The sequence below is a fragment of the Hibiscus syriacus genome, unplaced genomic scaffold, assembly GCF_006381635.1.
Source record: "Hibiscus syriacus cultivar Baekdansim isolate YM2019G1 unplaced genomic scaffold, ASM638163v2 tig00113096_pilon, whole genome shotgun sequence".
Classification (NCBI taxonomy): Eukaryota; Viridiplantae; Streptophyta; class Magnoliopsida; order Malvales; family Malvaceae; genus Hibiscus; species Hibiscus syriacus.
In genome coordinates, this window is record NW_024063440.1 from 102,630 (window position 1) to 126,988 (window position 24,359).

General features: G+C 33.3%; 1 protein-coding gene and 1 pseudogene across 1 annotated transcript; one reads left to right on the top strand and one right to left on the bottom strand.

Moving 5' to 3' along the window:
- Positions 1 to 131: 131 nt before the first annotated feature.
- LOC120185321 lies at positions 132 to 14,497 on the top strand (annotated as a pseudogene).
- Positions 14,498 to 15,725: 1,228 nt separating this feature from the next.
- LOC120185350 (nucleolar MIF4G domain-containing protein 1-like) lies at positions 15,726 to 21,419 on the bottom strand. Its single transcript, XM_039189596.1, has 12 exons — positions 21,334 to 21,419; positions 20,368 to 21,130; positions 20,214 to 20,281; positions 19,756 to 19,838; positions 18,954 to 19,053; positions 18,330 to 18,415; positions 17,640 to 17,722; positions 17,197 to 17,324; positions 17,009 to 17,110; positions 16,526 to 16,819; positions 16,321 to 16,443; positions 15,726 to 16,219 (listed from the first exon to the last, which is right to left on the bottom strand). The coding sequence occupies exons 2-12, from the start codon at positions 21,116 to 21,118 to the stop codon at positions 15,836 to 15,838; spliced, it is 2,202 nt and encodes a 733-aa protein (XP_039045527.1). The 5' UTR covers positions 21,119 to 21,130; positions 21,334 to 21,419; the 3' UTR covers positions 15,726 to 15,835.
- Between the last annotated feature and the right edge of the window lie 2,940 nt (positions 21,420 to 24,359).

The following is a 24,359-nucleotide window of genomic DNA, read 5'->3' on the forward strand; positions in this document are numbered from 1 at the left end:
AATTATTGTGATGTTTTGGAGGAAAAATATTGTTGTACTATGGCAATACATACGAAGAAGATTACAATGCCAAGGAAGATCCCCATCAATTTTTAAAATCTATTTGCAGATTAAAAGTTCCAAAATCCGTTTACAGGTTTGGAGTCCACCAACTTTTATGGATGTTGAATTTTATATAATCCTTGGTGCATCCTTCGATCAATGGATTCAAGGCATGTTGAATACAAAACCTGTTTCAAGCGAGGTTGACATATTGGACACAACCTCGTTCTATCGTGATAAGTTACGGCTGCAAGAAAATGGAAGTCCTTTTAAATAATGGTGATCTGGTTTCTATCTATAAAATTTCAATTGATTCGGAACTGTTTGAAACTGTTCGAATGTCGTTCGAACAAATCCTCTGTTATCCCATATTTCGCCAAGTGAACTATGTAGCAACCATCGTTGGAACAAATCTTGGAAATCTAAGTTGAGCAGAGTGAAACTTGTGGTGTCATGGAACAAAGCATTAACTTTGAACACAGTGATGCAAGTGACATAAAATATTCGATCACCGCACGAAGTTTTCTTTTAACTAATGGTGACTTGGCGAATTTCGATCAAAGATAGAAATTGTTCTATCAAATGATTGTTCGAAACTTGGTGGCGTGGAACACAATGATTTGTTGTCCACCAAGTTTTGTATTTTTTGGTTGCACCCTATGTTGCGCAACCTGAACTGCATCGGAGCACACCTTTACCTTTATGAAGGCACACCTTGAACCCACATGTTGATGGTTCGAGATTGGTTGGCAACGAATTTATAATATTGATCAAGAAATCAAAAAGGTATGTGTGACCATTGAATATTTCTTGTATAATATTTATACATTAAGATTATACTATTATTTTCGATTTTATTAAATTCTCGTTGTTCAACAGAATTTAGTTTTTTTTTCGAGATTTAATTTATTAAAGTCTCGTCGTTCAATAGAAATTGGTTTTGTTTTGGGTTTTAATCCCGTTGTCCAACATAAGTTGGTTTTGTTTTGGATTTTAGTTTTAAATCCTGACATTTAACGAATTCAACAAAATAGTGTTGATTGTACATTTTTTTTTCGGGTTTTAGTTTTACTAAATTCCATCCGTTTAACAGAAATTACTCAATTGTTGGATTTTAGTTTTGACTAAAATTCGTTGCGATAAATAAGGTACCGAACACAATTATGTAAACAAAAATCGGGCCTATAATTCTGTTTCAGGATTTAATCCTGTTATTCAACAAAATTTATTTGATTTACTGTTGATAACAGAAATCGTTTGGAGGTAACAACATTGTTACAAATTTTGTTTTAGATTTTTTATTTCTAATTAAATTTTGTTGTTCAACAGAAACGAATTGTAAAATAAATTGAATTAACTTTCAATTTATTGTTGGAATATTTACAAATTTTGGTTACGTGTTTTAAATGAAACAATGGTAACCCCATTGATTCACTTAACTCGTGATTTGAAATGTCGATTCCTATTCAAAATTTGAATAAAATTTAACAATGTCAGTGGTTGTGAGCCACAATAAGAAGCATGTGAAATTCATGAATAGAATTTCAAGATATAGCGACATAAGATGTTATATTTAATCATGTTGAATATGGTCAAATATAGGATGATCCTCCTATTCATAGAGAGGATGAGATAGACATTGTTGTCATTAAAACTTGAAAGCATTCTAAGTTTCTATGTCGGAATTACATCTTGAATGGATTGTCAGATACACCATATGAAGTGTATAGTGTCCATAATATTGCTAAAGAATTATAAATGACATTTGTCCATGTTCTGAGTTGTCACAGAACATGTGGAGGAAGTTATTTTATTAGCAAATTACCTTTAATTAAGGCAACTTACAAGAAAATAGGTGAGACACCATATGAGTTATGGAAATGTAGAAAATTTTCCTACAACTACATCAAAGTGTGGGGGTGCCTTGTATAAGTATAATGGTAAGTCGAAACACATACATCGTCGACATAATATCATTAAACAATTGATCTCAACTAGATTTATCTATATTGATTTTGTAAGATCAAAAGATAACATTGTGAATCCGCTAAACAATCAGTTGAATGGAGATCAACATGATAAACATCGAAAGGAATGTAACTAAAGCCCATTAATATTTAAGGCGCTATGTGAAGGAAAACCCAACTTAGTTGACTGGAGATCCCAAGATCTAAGTTCAATGGGACAACCTACTTACATAGACCTTGTGAGGTCACTGTGGGGGTTCTTATCCCCAAGTCCATTCCTATGATGAAAATAGTGACTAAAATATGGAAAAGGTTAAACAATGCTTTTAATGATCACTATGTGTTTTGGTAAGCCGAACAACATAAGTCACCTATGTGAGAGTGAAGTGGAACCGTTTCAAAGAGATTATTGGGGCATAGTTCTCTAAACTCTTACAGAACCAGGAGATGTTCACGACTATATGGACATAACCATGAGAGCCAAATTCTTTTCAGTGAGATATTTGTGTGAGGTATGTCATCGCTTACACTAACGGCAAGACAGTTTAAGGACATCACGTCTACTGGACAACCAGTAAGGTAAACATGTTTTCACAAGGGAAGGTTCAAAGGGGGATACCTACCTATCCTATGCAAATATCGAACATAGAATCTATCACCATATCGAGTCAGTGTGTGAATCATCAATTTCATTCATGTAGGGGGATTGTTGTAAAAATTAATAAATAATTGAATAAAATTGATGTCTTTTAATAATAAGTTATGTCACTTGGTGAACAGACATATTATTTGGTATAAAATTGCATCAATTCAATTATACCTATTAGCTTTTCAACAAATCTCTTCATCAAAAAGTCATAACCTTTTGATTAATTTCTTCTCCCCTATATATAGGTTAGTTGAAGCACAATCTTAAAAACAACTTTGAGACACAATTCACAAAGTTGAATTAGGAAACCACTTAGAAAATTCCATTCAAATTCATTCTTTTCGGTGATAGAGAAAGGCAAGATTTTGTTCGACTGGTCACTATAGTTGTGCTTACTATTGTGATCGTTTGTTGTTGTATCCTGGGAGACCGACATCCAACGTTACTCAAAGCACCGAGGAGAGGATGAATCTATCTTAAGGAAATTGTTCATACATGCCTCAACAAAAATCTGCCTTCGGTTTATCATATTCTACTCATCTGATTCATTGTCTAAATATGAGTAAACCAATTTCTTACCTCTACTTTAAGTTTTATTTATTTTACTTCGTTCGATTATATAATAATATTTATTATTATTATTATTTTTTATCTTGGATTAACCATTTTATCTAAGAATATATTATATATAATATACATGTGAGTATCTCAATTACATATTGTTCACGAAAAGTTTGCTGGTTATTATAGATGTATAGTTCGAGAACTGCCCAATCTTCGAACCACTTCTCGGAGATGATTTTTTTTAATTTGTTAATTTTTTTGCGGAAGACGGCTATCGGATAGAGCAAAAACGCAACTGATAATTTGAGAAAATAAAAATTGAAGATAAAAGAGACACAAAATTTACGTGGAAAACCCCTAAATAATAAATGGTAAAAACCACGGGCAACGGTAGAAGAATTTCACTATGAGAAAATAGGAATTACAACTTCTCTCGATCTACCAAGGAGAAAATAATGGTAATTCTCTCTTGATAAAAAGGAGAAAACAACTCTCAAGAAACTCTCTAAATTCTCTCTAGTATTAGAAGAAAGCTAGAATGCTTTGGGATGGTTTTGAAGCTAAATGAGCTAGGGTATTTATAGTTGAAGCTTAAGGACTAATTTGTAAATACCCTAAATTACAATGACTAAAATATACAATTATACCATTGCTAATTTTCAACAATTAGCCAACCATTTTTGACATTTTTTTCGGTTGATTTTAATTCCACCTTTCGATGGATTTTCAATAATATCCCACTTGAAGATTTGATTGGAAAAATCATATCTTCACACCATTCTTTCTACCTTGTACCATCATGTTTCTTACGTCTCTGACAGGCCACAAGAGGATCGACACCAAGTAAATTTATCGACATTGATCGCCTTCGTCATGAAATCTGCTATGTTGTCTTTGGTATGAATCTTCTGCATATCTATCGTCCCTTCTTCTACATTTTCACGAATGAAATGATACTAAACTCGTATATGTTTTGTCCTTGAATGAAATGTTGGATTCCTTGCTAAATTCAAGGCGCTTTGACTGTCACAAAATAGAGAGACATACTCTTGATTGTGCCCAAGCTCCTCCAATAGCATCTTCAACAAAATTGCTTCTTTACTGGCTTGTGTAGCTACTACATATTCTGCCTCTGTTATGGATGTAGCCACAACTGACTGCAATTTTGAAACCCAACTTACAGCTCCACCAGCAATTTTGAACACATATTCTGTAGTAGATTTGCTTTTATCCAAATCCCCTGCATAGTCAGAATCTACATACCCATTGATTAGTAAGTTTGATCCTCCGTAATATAATGCAACATTTGAGGTCCCTTTGATATATCTCAGGATCCTATTTATTGTATTCCAATGCTCTTTGCCTAGATTTTCCATGTACCGACTAACCACTCCCACTGCTTGTGCAATGTCTGGTCTTGTGCATGTCATAGCGAACATTAAACTTCCCACTGCCGATGCATACGGGTACTCGAGACATCTCAATCCTCTCTTCTTTACTGCTAGGACTCATACTGAAGGATAATTTGAAGTTAATAAGAAGAGGGGTAGAAATTGGCTTACAATCTTGCATGTTGAATCGTGACAAGATCTTATTCAAGTAATTATTTTGTGAAAGCCAAATCTTCCTATTACTTATGTCTTGGTGAATTTGCATCCCTGGAATCTTGTTTTCTGATCCCAAGTCCTTCATTTCAAATTCCCTAGCCATTTGTGCCTTCAATTCTTCAATATGATCTTTGTTGGGTCCTTCAACCAACATGTCATCCACATACAACAACAATATAACAAAATCGTTATCACCAGGCCTCTTGAAATAAGCACAAGGGTCTGCATTAAGTCTGTTGTATCCAAGGCACATAATAAAGGAATCAAATCTCTTATACCAACACCTCGGCGTCTACTTTAGACCGTACAGAGATTTGTTCAACCTGCAAACCAAGTTCTTCTTTTCTTTTTCTTCAAAACCTTCAGGCTGGAGCATATAAATCTCTTCTTCAAGATTTCCATGAAGAAAAATTGTTTTAACATCTAGCTGCTCTAGATGTAAGTTCAATGTAGCACACATTGCCAAAACTACTCGAACTGTTGTTAGTCGAACCACATGAGAAATATTTCATTGAAATCAATACCTTCTTTTTGAGCATATCCTTTTACCACCAGTCTTGCACGATACCTCTCCACTTGATCGTCACCATTTTGCTTGATTTTAAAGACCCATTTGTTACCAATTGGATTCCTTCCTTGTGGTAGTGGCACAAGGTCCCATGTATTATTTTTATTAAGGGCTTCGATTTCTTCTTGCATCGCCATCATCCACAGTGAAGCATCTGAGTTGTTTATTACCTCCTGGTATGTTGATGGCTCACCGTCCTCTGTTAAAAGGCAGTATGCAATATTACATTCTATAACATAATCTGAGTGCCAATTGGGATGTCTTCTCACACGATCTGATTGACGAGTTGTTGGAGCTTCAGAACTCTCTGGTTATTGTTTATCATGTGCTGGTTCTGCTTCAGAAGAATCTCCTTGTTCAAACTCCTTTTCCACATGTATCTGTGTAGTCTTTGAATTTTCAGTGCTAGCATCTTCTTCTTTTCTTTGTAGCTTATCTTCTACAAAGATAACATCCCTGCTAATGATCACTTTGCGGGTAGTGGGATCCCACAAGCGATACCCCTTTACACCATCAGTATACCCCAAGAATTTGCATTTCATGGATTTTAGATCTAGCTTTGAAATTTCTTGGGAGTTGTACATCACGTACACAATACTTCCAAATACATGGAGGTTTGAATAATTAGCTGATTTACCAGTCCACATCTCCATTGGTGTCTTCAGCTCTATTGCAGTTGATGGAGCTTGATTCACCAAATAACAGGCAGTATTGACTGCTTCTGCCCAGAATGATTTTTCTAGGCCTGCATCCCTCAACATTGCTCTTGTTCTTTCTAACAAGGTTCTGTTCATCCGCTCTGCCACTCCATTTTGTTGAGGAGTGTTCACCACCGTGAACTGTCTTTTGATGCCTTCTTTCCTGCAAAAGTCATAAAATTCTTCGCTTGTGTATTCTCCTCCATTATCTGTTATGAAACACTTGATCTTATTTCCAGAATCAAGTTCCACCCGCGCTTTGAAGTTTTTGAAAGTGGAAAACACATCTGACTTCTTCTTAATAGGGTACACCCAACATCTCCTGGAGTAGTCATCAATAAATGAGACAAAATATTTTACTCCGCCTAGGGATATAACTGGTACTTTCCATACGTCAGAGTGAACCAATTCTAGAACACTGTTGAATTTCAACCGGTGCTGCTTACTTGTTATGCAATGCTCACACAAAGGAAGTGATACCTTTGTTAAGCATGGAAGTAGTTTTTACTCCACAAGGACTTTCATTCCTTGTTCTGACATGTGTCCAAGTTTCTGATAACATAACATTGCAGAATCTGAACTACATGTGGCAACAGAGGCTTCTGCTTCTAGCAAAGTTTCTCCCTTCAGCATGTACAAGTTTGTTGTTATCTTTTCGCCTTTCAACACCACAAGCGCTCCACGTTTCTGATGCCATAACATTGTAGAATCTGAACTACATGAGGCAACAGAGGCTTCTGCTTCTAGCAAAATTTCTCCCTTCAGCATGTACAAGTTTGCTATTATCTTTTCACCTTTCAACACCGCAAGCGCTCCACGAAAAACCTTCATGATTCCTTTCCGTGTTTCAATCTTGCTTGCATTATTATCCAACAATCCGTAGGATAATAAAATTTTCTTCAGGACTTTTAAGTGTCGCACATATCGAACAACTTTAATCGTTCCATCATACATCTTTAATTTGATGGTTCCCACGCCAACGATCTCTAAGGCATGATCATTGCAACTATACACAGATCCTCTTGAGACAGGTTCATAATGATGGAACCATTCTCTTTTTGAGGTCATGTGATATGTTGCTCCCGAATCAATGAGCCATATATATGCATATCTCTTTCTACCTTCCACGGTGGTTGACGCTTTACAGCATAGAGCATCTCCATCATCTGAAGTGTTTGCGGTATTGCCTTGTGGATTGGAGTTTTTATTTAGACTCCAACAATCCTTCTTCAAGTGACCATTCTTTCCACAATTGTAGCACTTTAAATTCTTCTTGCTTCTTGACTTTGATCTACCATGTTTGTGACTGTTGCTTTGGCCATGTTCCGTTGATCTCCCTCTCATCGTTGTCAACGCTTCTGCTTGTTGAAGATTTACTTGTCTGTCTTCCTTGTTCTTGCGTTGATTTTCTTCTTGTAGAACAGCAGCTGCAACGTCATCGAAGACTAGACTGGTGACATTACTATTTGTCAAGTTGATGATGAGTTGATCATACGAATCAGGTAGACTTTGAAGTAGAAGTTCAGCACGTTCTTGTTCTCCTATTATACATCTTAAGGATGTAAGCTGAGAAAATAACGTGTTCAGTGTGTTTAAGTGCTCTGTCACTGAAGTAGATTTTGGCATACGGAGAGTGTACAATTTCCTCTTAAGGAAAATTTTATTGTGCAACGATGTGGCCTCATACAATTTGGCAAGATGGTCCCATATCTCCTTAGCTGTCTTCTTCTCCTCGATGCTTGACAATACTTCATCTGTTAATGCTAGATGAAAGTTTTCCATAGTATTCCCGTCCATTTCGATCCATTTGTTGTCATATGTGAAATCTACCAGCCTTTCACTGATAGCTGCTAGACAACCGTCATTCCTCAGGATAGCCTTTATCTTCAATTTCCACAATGAGAAATTTCTCCCATTGAATTTTTCAATATCAAATTTTGTTGCCATAACTTCTATTACGGATAGCTCCCACTATTTCACTATCGTGAATAGTTCTCTGGAACCTTCAAAGGCTGGGTAATACCTTCTTACTTTCTTATGTTTGAGGATCCACCTTTTGGTGGCAACCACAAAGATAATAAGTATATATTACACACTCAAATCTGGCTCGGATACCAATTGTTGCGGAAGACGGCTATCGGATATAGCAAAAACGCAACTGATAATTCGAGAAAATAAAAATTGAAGATAAAAGAGACACAAATTTTACGTGGAAAACTCCTAAATAATATAGGGTAAAAACCACGGGAAACGGTAGAAGAATTTCACTATGAGAAAATAGGAATTACAACTTCTCTCGATCTACCAAGGAGAAAACAATGATAATTCTCTCTTGATAAAAAGGAGAAAACAACTCTCAAGAAACTCTCTAAATTCTCTCTAGTATTGGAAGAAAGCTAGAATGCTTTGGGATGGTTTTGAAGCTAAATGAGCTAGGGTATTTATAGTTGAAGCTTAAGGACTAATTTGTAAATACCCTAAATTACAATGACTAAAATATACAATTATATCATTGCTAATTTTCAACAATTAGCCAACCATTTTTGACATTTTTTTCGGTGGATTTTAATTCCACCTTTCGATGGATTTTCAATAAAAATATGGGCATGCTTTGTTCAAATGAATTTGTTTATTGCTGTAAAACTTATTCTTATCATAGGTGAATTTGATTCGAGTCAGTGTTTCTTTAAATAATTGAATGATAAAAAAATGTTGCATCGGTTATTGATCGATGTTAAAGTATTATGTTTTCATAAAAAGGTAAAATGGAAAAGAGTGAGAGCGAGGTCATTCCAAAGCCTTCTCTTAGTCTCAGATGAAAAATTTTATAATGGTTTCTAATGTTGTTGTTAGGTATATGATGGTTACTTGTAGGTTGGCAAGTTAGATCCTAACTTGCTAATGCTTGAGCAACCTGATTACATTATCTAGGAGTATACAAAATACAAAAACAAGGATGATTCTGAAAAATAGTACGAGCCTCTTGAACATACACCCTGAGGATGGAAATATTTGTAGAATTTTGTGTAATCTTATGGATGAGAATCAATGAATCAATTTCAAACTGAACATCAGACCATCTCATATCACAAGTCAGTCTAAGACCAACGAGAAAAGCAGATAGTTCCGCAAAACCTGCCTCAAAACATCCAAAAAAAGAATGGGCCAAACCACCACAAACCTATCCACACTTATCATGAGCAACAACTCCAATTGCTTTTTTATCAGTGGATTATTATCGAAGTTTCAAAGTGGATTATTATCGAGTATTTTTTTTTATCAGTAGAGAAAGTGGGTACCCTCGATAATTATCCTTTAAAATTTGTTGGCTTTGAACAGTATTGCTCAAAAGACTTGTGCAAGCCTTCTTAGCTTTATTAAGAGACTCGTCAGAGGGCTCGCAATAAGAAAAAACTAGGCCTGGAGCGCTTGAAGTTTGTTAAACTCTCGCATAAGTTACCTAGAAGTTTTAGTTTTTCATTACGATAGAGCATACCTGGTAAAGTGACAGAGACATATACCCCCGAGTTAAATAGGGCGAAGAATGAGTAGTTTAAGTTACTAAAAAAAGAGTGGCTAGCTGAGTATTCCAGAGGAAATTTTCGGCAAAACATTTCAAGTACTACCTTAAGAGTGATAGCCTTAATGAGTTCAAGGTCGTTGAAGTTATGGATGATAATTTTATTCCTCTTTTGGGTGTTGGGGATTGTAAAAATGTGTGGCCATACGAAAGTGATGATGCTTTAGCGAAGGTGTTGGTAGGAGAGTGTTAGCTCTATGAATCAACCGAAATAAAGTAAGAGAGGGTAAATTAACCTTTTTAAAGATTTGTGTGAAAACACTTGAAAAATAGAAAATTTGTTCAACGATTTTAGAGTGTCTCAACTTCTAAACCAAGTCTATATCCACTATCTTAGCATCCACACTAATTTCTTAAAGTCGCAATGGAGTATATACTATTGCCAGGATGAACATCAAAGTTTCCGAAGAAAATGTTTGCAACAAAGGCTTTAAAAGTGCATCTTCAGACACAACACTTGAAGTCAAAGCCTTATACCCCTTAGAAAATCATAATTTTGTGACATAACCTCTAGCATACCCTACTTGTCTTGTCTATATGAATCAACAAGCTGACTACATCAGTCAGACTAACCTAAATTGTCAACCTATGGTTAGCCATTATGACTATATACATGTCGACAACACTAAGAACCATTATAAAATCTCTCGATTGAGATTGGGAGGAGGCTCTGAAAGGATCTCGCTCTCACTCATCTCCATTCTACCTTTTTACGGAGATAGAACACTTTGATACCGATCAACTACTGATTAATCATTGGTTCCAATTCTTCAGCCAAATTAGAAGAGGTGAATTACCTATAACTGTTACATCTTATTTGTTCTTATCAATAAATATAATATAATATAGTGAGCAATTTTAAAACTAAACTTTCACGATGGCAATTTTAAAAGTTTTAAATATAATTCCTTAAAGAAAAATATGCATTATATAAGGATTTGTATATATCGTACATGTGAGTATATTCAATTGCATACTATAAATATATTTATATGTAAATATAAATTTTAAAATTATTAATTAAATTTAATAATTTATATTTAATGACATTTTTTACTTTTAATGTAATTATAAAAATACAAAAAATGACAACGAGATATTAGCTTATTGACAAGGTTGACTCGTACTGATTTTGAAATTTTATGTTCAAATCTATTATTATTTAGTGTAAATTATACACTTAATCATTAGATTTAGTTTAAATTGTTAATAGTATGATAATATGATTGTTTCTTTCTTATTTTTTTTGTTTAAATCGTTAGTTTTTTCGATTTTCGACGCGAGTCAAATGAGGCAAGTTACCGGTCATCATTCTTTTTAGATTTTTTTTTATCAAATTTACTCAAAATCAACGAAAATGCATCTAAGGTTCAATGCTCTAATACATTGATCTCCTTTGAAGACTAATTAATGAAGCTAGTTTTGAGATATGTTGTTCGTCTCTTAGAACTTTTTCCACCATTCAGATTTTGAACAAAATCTTTAAAAATATGAAGTTTTTTGTGTCTACGGTAACAACAAAACACATTTAAGAATGACAATTTTCGATGACGGTAAAAAATAGGTGAAAAACTCTAATTTCGGTGAAGAAGATGATTAAGTGAAATACAAATTCTTTTTTGACATCTACATCAATACACATCAACACTAAAATATCATGTTATTGGATCATTAATAATTTAACGATCCCATGATAAAAGAATCAATGTCAAAAGTTTAATGATAAATTGAAACTTGTTAACATTTAATGATAAAATTGATACGTAGACTAACATATAGGGACTAACAATATAGTTTACCCGTTCTTCCTCCCCCCAAAAAATGAAGCTTGATGACTGTAGCAGAAGCATTCAACCCGAAAAAATAACTAAACGATTCAAGCTCTTGTAAAAGTTGAGAGAAAGTGACGAAAAATGTACAAGTCGAGATTGCAAGAGCTTTGCCAGAAGAAAGCATGGAGATTGCCAGAGTACAACACCACAAAGCAGGGCCAAGACCACAATCCTCTCTTCGAAGCCACCGTAATCGTCGATGGAACTTCGTTTCACTCTCAGAATCCGGCCAGGTCTTCCAAGGAAGCCCAAAACGACGCCGCTCATCTCGCACTCCTGATTCTGGTAACCTCGTTTAGTTTAAGAGAAAACCCAAACCCAATTTGCAACATTATTTTTAGTTTTTGGTTTTGAATTTGTGTTTGGTCTTTAAGAAACTGAGGGAAACTCGTGTTAGTATTTAAAGAAATGATATGATTGTAGATTACAGCTCTTTAAAACACTTTTGGTACTAGTACACGTTCTGTTTTGCTTCAATTCCTTGCTGGTATTTTACTAAATTTAGCATGCGTATCTTTCCACCGTTGGTTGCTGTGGGCACGTCAAATGAAATTGCTAATTTTGATACTAACATTGCTAGTGGCACGATTTTGTCACCGGGAACACAAGCAAAACGACATTCTCTGGTCGATGAATCTGATTCCATTTGCAAAGATGATGAAAAAGTTAAAGGTTGATAATCTTTTCCATGTCCATTTTATGATCCAAGTTCGGTGATTGTTTCTCTTTGTTTTACTTTATTATTTTTCTGATTTGGAATCGGTTTGCTTATAGACATGCAACATATGTATAAGATCCTATTGCAAACTTTTTCTCAAAAGAGAAACCTTGGCCGACCGGTGTATTCTTGTGAATTCGAGGGTCCTCCTCATGCCAGTCGCTTCAGGTGCAAGGTCACTGTCAATGACAAAATCTTTGAGAGTTTGGAGTTCTTTCCTACAATAAAAGAAGCTGAACATGCAGCGGCAAGAATCACTTTATCATCTTTGTCTCCTGATGCCATTGAGAAGGTCCAGTTTATTGGTTAATGATGTGTTTTTGCCGTTTTTTAATTTACTTTTATTAGGTTATTCGTGTAAGTATTCAGTTACAAAATTTTTGGAAGAGCTTTTGTCTTTGCTATTTATGTATTTGTTTACTTATTCAGGAAGACTGTAGCTTATACAAAAACCTTTTGCAAGAATTGACTCAGAAGGAAGGTTGTCCCCTTCCAGTTTATAATACAAATCGATCTGGTGAAGCCCATTCATCAACCTTTGTTTCCATTGTTGAGGTAAAAGGCGAGGTTTTCACATGACAGTAAGCAAAAACCAAGAAGCTGGCAGAGGCTTTGGCAGCAAAAGTTGCATGTAAGAACTTAAAAGAATGTATGTGTTCTAGACCCCCATTCTGTTTTCTTTTTGAGAAAAACAAAGAGGAGAACGAAAGAGCACATTTTTTCTCTCCATTTTGTGGTGTTTTATTTTGAATTGCATTGTAATGTGACTTTCGGATGACAAATAACTATTTTTTTTCTTTTGACATGTTTTCCCAAAGAGCGTAGTGCCATGGTATTCTATTCTCAAATTTTATCAATTTGGTAGAGAAAGTTGGTTTTTTTGTATCGAGTTATGACAAGTAGGAAAACCTATGATGCCATAGATGAACTTGGTGAAAATGAGCTCTGCTCTGAAGTATAGGTGAAGCATGGTAAACAAGTTTCCTTAAAACAGGTAGTTCCTGAACATATAGATTTTTACAATACTGGAGACTTGTAGGCCTGTCATGTCAATTGTAAACCATTTGTATACGTATGCTAATTTTCAGTCTCTTTTTGTGAGTATTATGATCGGTTTTGAACGTTCCCCTTTGTGAATACTTACTTATAAAGTGCTTACAATTATGATTCCATCAGGCAAGTCAAATAGGGGTTCAATGACTATTACTCCTTCCTGCAAGGAAAGGGAAGTGAATATCCTCTCATCTTCTAATGTGCCGTCAAATGTCAATGCCGATACCCAACAGGATCTTGAATTCATATCCAGCTCATTGCTTAATGCTGTCTCAATCTCAGGAAAGAATCCACAAGAAGATAGGGGTGAGTTTTCGTATTTAAACAATCTTTTACAGATTGAAATTGCACGCAAATAATTTTGCATTTAGTACCATAGCTCTGTAATGGTTTTCTTTTCTTGAAGTATTTGTGCTTGTAAAGAGGCCAATAGTTGGCGTAGAGACAAACTATTTCATGATTTCTTGATAAGACCATTAAAGATATATACAGAAGTCGCGAGTTGAAAAGCAATTACCAATTATTGTTTTATCCGTTACATATTTATGCTTGCTATCCCATTGCTCGTGCTTTACACAAGTTGGACACTTATTATGCTACATTGCACAGTGCAAGTTCTTTGTTTGCTTACATGGATGAGTGCAAACATGCCTGTGATATGCAAACAGTTTTCTGTTCTGTTAACTAGAGTGCATTTCTTTTTATCTTTTTGTAGTCAAATTACATGCACGCTATCGAATATTAGCTTCTGAGGTATATTTCTTTCTGCATCGTGTTCATACCATCTTCATGTGATTCGATTTGCAGTTAATGGAGCATTCTGCATCCATGATCTCTCTTTTTTCCCACAACCATAGATAAGTACAGATTGGCAGAGTAGTTCATCCTTATCGGATCAGTATGATCACCCTGTGTCAGTAGATGATCTTTCTGCATCAAATTTACCTCATAAGAATTTGGCTATTGCCAAATTGGTCGAGGGTTCAACAATCAGTCTTTTGAAATCAGTAACGTATCCTGCAACAGGACCGAATTTCAACCCTTTGTGCCGAACATGAAGATTCCTGCTGGAAGCACTGTATTGCTCATGAGTGATGGCCAGTGGGTTGCTCTGAAGCTTGGATCTCAAGCAAACCAGTGACTCCCGTGAACCTCAAGATTTTGTTGCTAATAATCAATTGTCATGACATGCTTCTATTAAGTGATTCATGTAAAGCAGAAACCGAACGGTGTATTTTGAACATTGGGTAAATAAACCGAACTTGAACAAAGAAAGTTATATTCGTGTTTGTTTATTTTTGAAGTGTTCATATTTGGTTCGTGTTCATTTAAATTTTTAGTATCATGTTTATGTTTGTTTGTTTTTTAAAATATTCGTGTTTGTTCGTTTAACATTCATTAACATATTCCTTTTATGTTTATTTAATATTCAACATACAACATTTTTTCTCATTTATTTACAAGCCCAAAAAATGATGAAATTATACCACTAGTCCTTAAGTTTTTTAGGTCTTACAGTTTGAATTCTAAAATTCATCTTATATTTAATTTAATTTCTATCTTCATCAATATTTAAAATATAAAAATCTAATAAAAAAGTGAAAAAAATAGAAGGAAAAGGAGAATCGAATAAACAAGTTTATAGACAAGTTGATAAACGAACTTGTTCATAAATATAAACGAACTTGTTCATAAATATAAACGAACTAAACACAATTTTATTCATGTTCTTTCGTTTATTCAATGAACATAAAATTTTTATTCATACTCATTTATTTAATTTAATAATCGAACAGTTGATGAACAATTTATCGATCGATTTACTCATTTACACCTCTAATTTTGATTAAAAAGCAGACCAGTTGGTTCAACTAGGAGAACTAGGTTCGATGTTTGAATCATATAAGTTGAACCGTAAAATAGTACTCATTTTCTAATTTTTCCAATTTTTTTCTATTTCCCTAGAAATTTTATCTTATTATTTTAGAATAATTATTAAAACCAAATATTGAACTTTGATCACAATATATAACATGATATTATTTAGATCGTCTATATATATATATATATATATACTTATTTTTTATTAATCATATACATTTATTATGTAACGAATCAACTACCACATGAACATTAGATTCTAATTCATTATATACATTTTATAATAAATATATCTATTTAATTTTTAAAAAATATATATAAAAAAGGTTAGAATTGTTTGATTAAGTATATACTCTCTGAAAAAAAAATTGCCATTCATGTTGATTCGAATGCCAAAGACAATTTAGTTTATTCATATTGAATTTAACCAATTCAAACAATCAATTTCTTAAAAATTTTAAAACATATATTTGATATATACCGTTAGAACTTCACTAAATTATAAATATATCATAAAAATAACATTCAATTTGACAACTTATAATTTCTAAGAAAAAATCAAATCGAAGTACAAATATTGGATGAAATAATTTACACCTAATCCAAATACATTGTTCTTCAAAATTGTGTACAATTTCTCTTAAAAATGGACATTGCCAACCAAAACCATTGAGGATCACATTAGAACTCCCTCTGTGTTATTAAGGGCTTTCTTTGCAACCTTAAATTTATCATTTACTTTCTTGTTACTTTTCACAACATACTCCTTGATGAAGAACTCCATACCTTGTCGAAGAGTTTCGAGCTCGGGGGTGACAGCTATACGAGTGAACATGTTCCATATAACCTTATCAGGATAATTGAAGATGGCCTCGAAAAGCATTCGGAAATGCATGATCCTTTTCGGGCTTAGCATCTGAGGATCACTCCACTCGACAGTTTTCAAGACGGCAAGGGAAAGGGTAAACGAGGAAACCATTTCGGCTAGGAATTTTGCTAGGTGCATCGACCTTAAAAGCGGCATTGAATCCAACTCTTTGAAGTGATCCCAGAGACAATACTGTGAAACACGTCATATTAAAGATCAGAAAATAACATTGAGCGAGGTCAATTTTTGTGCATTCGTCGGACTTGATCCAAAAATGGAAAAGATAAGACTACCTGTAAGGTAAACTTGTGGTTTTTGTCATGCTCACACAACTTAGCAGCAAGAACAGTGTAGTACTTATTAAAAACCTTCTCTTGCAAGCAGCATTCCACGAGAACCCGGATAACATCTCGATCCTGTAAACGAATAATAGACATAACTATTGAATAGATGGAAAGGAAGCATGTCTTTCTCATTCTGAAGAACAACGCTGCCTACCTGCTTTCCAGGCAAATCCAACCGTAAAAGCTTCTCAAACGCATCAATGTAGTCTTCCCCACTCATTATTACACAAAAGATTGCCCTCCTGGCATCTGTATTCATCCTCTGTGCAGCCGCAAGCTCTAGCATTTTCTGGGCTTCGAGAGCCTCTTTGTCGATTGTAATGGCAACCTCTTCAACATTATCTGTTGCAGAGGCCATGTCCCCAGATAACCACCATTGCCCCTTTTTGTCAGGATCAAGCAACTTGCTCCATTTAAGCCCTCTAATTAAAATATCATCGGCCCGTAACTGTAAATATCAAGGACCGTGTCACAATATGCAAACAAAAAGAAAAGTGCGCAAATAAATCTTAAGAACCTTCTTGAGAGCAGTGACATCCTATTTATCATCATTGTTTTATAGCCGAAAAAAAGGTAAACTAAAAGGTCTAATTGAAGAGACACTTGAAGCAAGTCTAATTCAACATTAAAGCAATACCTTCTGTAGCCATTTTTTTATCCGAGTGTGTTGCACCGTATCCTCCTTCGACTTTTTCTTGTTATTCTTTATATCACATATCATTTCAAGCATGAATTCCATCTACAGAAGTAATAATATAATAAGATATTGAAAAAAAGAAGAAAAATAGCATACTAGATCCAGAAGAAAATTAAAAAGAATCTTACTCTTTTTCCATTTATTTTAGCCTCACCGTCTCCAGTCGAAGCCTTTAACTCATTCACCCTATTTTGAACACAAAGAATGAAGCTTTTCATGGCCGCCGGATCATCGCCCCTTATTTTCATCCCACAGCCTACCATTCAATGAAATTAATATTACAAAAAACTTGCTTGTCCAGCATCTGGGAATTTTTTATCTACACGAGCATCGACATTATGCAATCATCATAAAAGTATTACTTTATGCACCATAAAATTTTGCAAAAATACAGGATGGAAGGGATAATCCGTGTCAGCAAATAAAAAGGAAAAAGTAATGAGGTATGGCAAGTTCAAAGCTTAAGCATTCTGATTTACAAAAATACTTCTTAACAGTCAAATTATGAATATAATTACAAAAGAAAACAAGGAAAAAGACACGGAAAGGTACTTGAAATGATAAGACTTACATTGCAAAACTGTGAGGATGGTAGAAACATCAATCTCTGTCAACCGCTTGCTCAACATGATCAGAAAATCGTATATTAAGTCACTGGGAAGCAATCATCGGAAATACTGCTGTGAGAATACTGTATGCTAAATTATATGATTGCAACCAACTCTAGAACAAAAATGTAATGACAATGAAGCAGCTATCAAAGATAATAGAAACTTAAGCTGGGGAAATCTCTTAAACTGCCATGATAGAGAACATTCATAAAATGTACATGACTAAGAAACTGCGATGCAAGATAACTGTTACAGATTTGTACGCTAAATCTTAAAATTAATATATATTGTATTTAATTTAGGATATTACTTTACTTGTTAATGGACATTTGTACTTGTATATATACCCATAATGTTGATGAATAAAAATATGAGAAAGCATTCTATTTCAAAATTCTACAATAACATTATCCAATATCTTTCTACATACTACATAGACTATTGTTGTCACAAAAATTAAAGCAAAATCACAACTACTGATTTTCAGTAGCCATGACGGCCTACATTCTATGTATCTGACCACATTTGCATCATGATAGAGAATAGAATAGTAAAGAAATGCTCTTAACCATGAACCTATTCACTCCATGAAAATGCTTTGATTAAGAGCACTCTTATTAAAATAAAGAAGATTTTCTAAGAGAACCTACCTCGAACAAACTCCAAAAATGCAGAGATAAGATAGCAAAAGAGTGGCATTTCTCAACGACAGATTGTCTTCTTTAAGATACTCCTCCTGAGAAAGAAAAATATGTTAAGCATTTACAAAAGTAGTAGTGCAACCAGGAAAAATGATGTAGAATACAAACAAGTTAACTGCAGTATTATCTTAGTTAAGATTTCATTTTGTTGCTCTTTTTGTATTTATGGGCAAATTCTAATATCTTGGAGGTCAAGGGTTAGTGTCTTCTTGTGGTTTTCTTTATAGGTTTTGTTTTTCAAGTCAAGTTTATCAGCATTCCAATTCTTTAAGATATTTAACACCTTAAAAGAACATTGATAAAAGTAAGAAACCAAACATAACCCTAGACTAGCACGAAACTAAAATTAGCCTCATTTATACAAGAGAAGAAAATAACTTAATCCCATAAGCTTCTGTGCAGTATCAAATACTCTGAAAATGTCCAAAGTAAAATTTAATTACATATAGCTGGCAATTTAAAAAAAAAAAATACTATGCATGCTTAAAGCCATAACAAAAGGAGAAAAAGAACAGAAAATTAAAAGGAAAAGGGAGAAACGACAAATCAGGTATATATACCATAAGTACATACCTCAAAGATCTTGGCATGTAAAGCCATAAGTTTTGCGCTGAAATCCATGCCAACTAAAGAAGCCATACCAGCAACAAATGCAGCAAAGACGGCAGCATGCCTTTACAAAGAAAAATGAACATCAACTACATACACAAGTGCAGCGAGTAAAAAAATATTAACACAAGTACAACAACAAACACCTAAGGTTTCTCCCACTAATTATAGTGCACAACAAACATGATATTGTGCCGTTGTACTCAATTAAGGATCTTGAGTATTGCATCTAGAAGGTAAACAACTAGTGCTTGATGATGAATACAGTTACTACCACACAAAATGTGTATTTTTGAAATAGGAAAATGGAGTTTCAAATCAAAATACAAATATGATTTCCACAGCTGTACAACTACCATTTTGGTTATATATTTTATATATTTGAAAGATACTATCAATGGTTATTATTTTCTAACTTCCATTATAGATATTCGTCCTTTGATTAACATATATCACATTAAAGATTACAGTGACACTTGTTTCATATATAAAAATTTCATAAGAATAAAAATTACTTCACTTATAGTGCAATGTAGAGTGCAAACTAAAAATCAAGGACCATAAGTACAGGCTCATTAAACAACAGAAACAAACATAGCATGCATATAAAAAAACTAGAAACAACTTTGACGGAAACATGACAGAAAATCGAGCACATGTACCTTTTTTAATTTATTAGAAAAAGGGAAAAAGAAATAAGTTCTTTTTACTGAATAAAATAATGAAGAAATATAACAGTATATAGAGAGGAAAGGTTGCTCTTAACTGTTCATTGCCACGAGGACCATTATGACAGGATGCCAAGACCTCCTCGCTGATAATCTGAGTGCAGACACTACGACTAGCAGACTGCAGAAGAGTAAAATGATATAGTTGACATTATATTGTTTCATTTCAACATGTAGAAGCAGAGGATACTAAATAGGCAACTGCACACAAATTTCTTGAAAAACTATCACAAGAAAGGAAAGCTTTAGGTATGATATTAAGTTCATTAAGATTAACCAACAAACTCATAAATGCAGATCCAGTAAAGCTGCAGCCCCTCCATAAATTCAGTGGGTAACACCTGTACCAGTTCCATGCACTCAAGCTTAAACGGATAAATCTAGCGAACTAATATTTTATTGAGTGAGGCTGCAGATATAGCTTAAATCTATTGCAAAAGATTCAGAATTAGAGAATTCTATTGGAAAAAAAACTACAAACAGCATAGCAGCATACACGAAAAATTGTGGCCATTTCTCCAGTAATTGATTCCACATTAGATTCAGAAAGCCTATTAAGAAGACCTGGAACATAGTAAAAAATAAACAGCATGTCAAATTCAAAAACAGAAAAGTGAATGCTAGAGTCCATCAAAACTGAATATTCATACCTCGAATTCGTCTGCGCATTCGAGTCTGCTCCTCTGATTCATTTCTTGCACGGGATCTCAAGTGAGGAGCAACATATTTCCCAATGCCCTCCATTGCAGGTGCCTTAGCTGAAGATTCATTAAAGGGTACTTCCACATCATGGCACTCAGAAGGCTGCTGTCCATCAAGGGCCCTCTCACTCTCATCCGGCATTTCACCTTCTTGTCCTTTCAGCAAAGACTTCTTCTTACGCCTCTTCCGTGAAGGCGCCTTAGCAGGAATTTCTTCCACAGCTATCCCTGCGTAGTCCTTGCCCTCAGAAACTTCACTGTTTACGTCATTTGTGGCATCATCTTTAGTAGACAGCTCCATTGACTTCTTATTCTTCAGTTTCTTAGTCGAAGAATGATCCAGAGCTTCATCATCAGAAAACCCTTCAAATAAAATATTAAGTCCATCATCACCTCCTCCTAATTTACCGCCCTTCACCCTGAGTTTCTTAGCAAGTTTCTTCTCCAATTCCAAGTCTTCTTGTGCAAGCATGTCAGAATTTGGCATCTCCATTTCAAGATACTCCTCGAACTTGGTTTTTGAAGATCTTTTCAAACCCTTCTTCGATTTAACTATCTTCGATTCATTAACCTCATGGTCATCTTTAGACTTCAATTCACTACCTTGTTGCACAACATCATTTTCTTTAAAAAGCTGACATCGTGAACCCTTTATTTTGTTCCCCTTTTTCGACTTTAAATCCCCTGATTTTCTATTCATCCTTTGTGACTTCTGTAATAACCGAAATTGACATCACATAAGGGTTGGAACGAACTTTACATTAACAACAGCGTATTGTGGCCGCAAATAGCAGTGTAACGTCAAATAGCGGCTAGCTTAAAATCAAATATTGCAGAGGCAGATAAACTTAAAACCTATCTCATGACTCAAGTAGAAATCAAAGTTCAAATTAAGTTTAGGGTTACAGAAATTACATTGCTTAACTTGAAAGATGCAAAAGAAAGACGAGGCTCGAACAGAGTGGTGATGAGAGACTTGTCCGGCGGCGGGGGATGTGTGATAAGAGATGAGAATATGTTCGGAATTTTAAAAGGAAATTTTAGGAAAATCTTTTTGCGGGTTAACTATGGAGTTTGTGCAAAGTAGTAATAGATTTTAGGGCAAACCATATTATTATTATTATTATTATTACACAAATGTCCGCGCCTATAAGATACTATTTTGTTGAATACTATGATTATTGAAAGTTATAAAATGGTCTTTTAATTGTAGATAATTGATTTTGTTGAGTCAATTGACTATTAAAAGTTACACAATGGTCAGCCACTATTCATTATGTTTCAAACTAGTCATTTTTGTTTAAAAATTAACGATAGTCTGAGCTGGATATTAACCTATTGACTGATATATGATAAAATTTGATCTCATAATCTCAAAAGACTATCGGATCTCAATCAACAGATTAACGTCTAGATCAGACGATTGTTAAATTTTTTAACAAAAGATGACGAGTTTGGAACATAATGAATAATCAAGTGACTATTTTATAACTTTTAATAGTCGAAAGACTCAACAAAGTAACTCAATAAAATAATATTCTATAGTCAGGAGATCATTATGTACTTTACGCTAATAATTTTAATTCTAAAATTTATATATTTTATCAATAAAATTTTAATTTAAAATAATTTAATACATTTTTAATATTTAAAAATTCTATCAAATTAATATTCATTTTAAATAATTTAATCCCTCAATGAAAAATAAAAATATAAAATGAATTTAAAGAGAATCAAACTTGAGACCTAAAGTAAGTTATCATTTAACCATTATATTGAAAGTTACATGATTAACAAAAATAATATTTAATTTCAATTATTATTAAATTAATTACATATTTACATGAATTATAAAAATATTTTAATAAATAATAAAGAAAATAATAATATTTAAAAAGATAGTAATTGAATTTTATATCCAATAGTTAAATCATTTGATTTTAAAGGTAATTTTTAACTACTGTTATGAAATAAAAAAAACAAAACCAAAAGAAAAAGAAAAAGACTAGATATAAGAATAATGAGAGAACTATGTATTATTATCTCAATATGAATTGTATACAATGATTTTTCTAAACATCATATGTATAGGCATAAGGAATAGATATCATATAAAACTATAACCTTAATGCATATTAAAATCCTAATAATAAAGTACATCAAAGTCATATTTAATACATAATGTTCTAATAGTAATAGACATCAACATAAATAATATTCACAACACTCTTCCTTAGATGTCTATGAAGATAGTATGCCTCATTAAAACCTTAATAAGATAAAAACTTTACCATAAAAACCCAATGAGGCAAAACCTCGATCAAGAGAAAAAGAGTACAACGTGTATCTACTTTCCCTCATGATGACTTTACCTAAGATATTTAAGATTTTTTCAATTCAATCTTGAATAGAATCATCAAATTTTGAAATAGATAATGCATTGGTGAATAAATCTTCTAAATTACCTCTTGAATGGATTCGTCGAATAATTATATTACTAATCTTTTAAAAATCACGAGGGAGAAATCTTTTAGGGAAATATATTTCCTTTAATGTATCTTCTTTTCAATTAAGTTATACATTCTACATTGTTGTCCTACAAGATAGTTGCCATCTTATCATGTTAAAACAAATCACATATCTTCTAGATGTGTTGGACCAATAGTCTTAGTCAGACATATTCTCGACTTGTCTTATGCATATAAATTATTTTTACATGATTAATATAGGCATCAAATAATGTTTGAAGACCTAGAGAGGATGATCTTGTATTAATTGGATAATATTGTCGTATCAACTAAGATATGTGGCTTCTAGACCAATAATTTCTTTTATCTTTTTGAAGGTAAAAATTATCTTTATTCACATTTTTTACAATCATCAGAGTACTCAATAGATATATTTTATTCATATTGAATCTATTTAAGATCCTTTTAGTATATGGCCATACATAGAAAATTACATATTAAGAACTTGATTTACAGGTCGAGACAAAACTTGATTTCAAAAATTCTCTATCTCAACTACTCTATTTAAATAATCAATATACTTTTGAAACTCTTGAGAAGTTCTAATTTAAAGCACTTCAAAAAACTTCAATCCAAAATATAAAATAATTATTATATTTTGATCTTAATGTCTTTATTAAGACACATGAGCAAGTGCCCAACAAATAATCATTGAGTCATGTATGTCATATATGCTCAAACTAGTTCAATCTATGCATATTTGTATAAATTTCTAATTAATTTCTAAATGCTTATGGCATTTTAAGTCTTTCATGGATAAATTTTACTATATAGAGATCCAAAAAACCATTACATGTATTATAAAGTATTTCATAACTGTCATAATAATAAAATAATTACATCCATCATAAAATAATTTAAAATTCTTCATAATTCAAGTTGTATTTTAGATTTTACGACCGCTCATTTATACCTCACTTGTATTACACCTTTAGGTGTTAGGATCATTAATTCAAAAATTTCACGTTTTGGAAGTTGATTTAACTCCACTTTAATAAAATCTTTTTATTTTGACTAATAATTTCTATATCTATACTCATCGATATATTTTATATTCAAGATGTTCATTTTTTATTTCTAAGAAAGATTATTTATAAAATTGTTGTCGACAACTTTTCTGTTTTGGATCCGTTCTTTGCTCATAATGACATAACTTATCGGCATCTCGTCATTGTTTTTATTTTCATTTTCAAGTACCTGGAACTCTTCTAGAGTTGTATTATTAGTTATGTTTGGGTCTCTTCAGGAGTACCTGCCTCTCCTATATGGTCATCTTATACTACTTGTAACCCCCTCAGACAGATGCGGGTAACCCGATCCGATCTGAAGTGTCACATTAGGGTCACCGGAGCGACCCACTGTGAAAATAGCGAAAAATTAAAAACTTTTATTAAAACATGTAAATTATAAAAT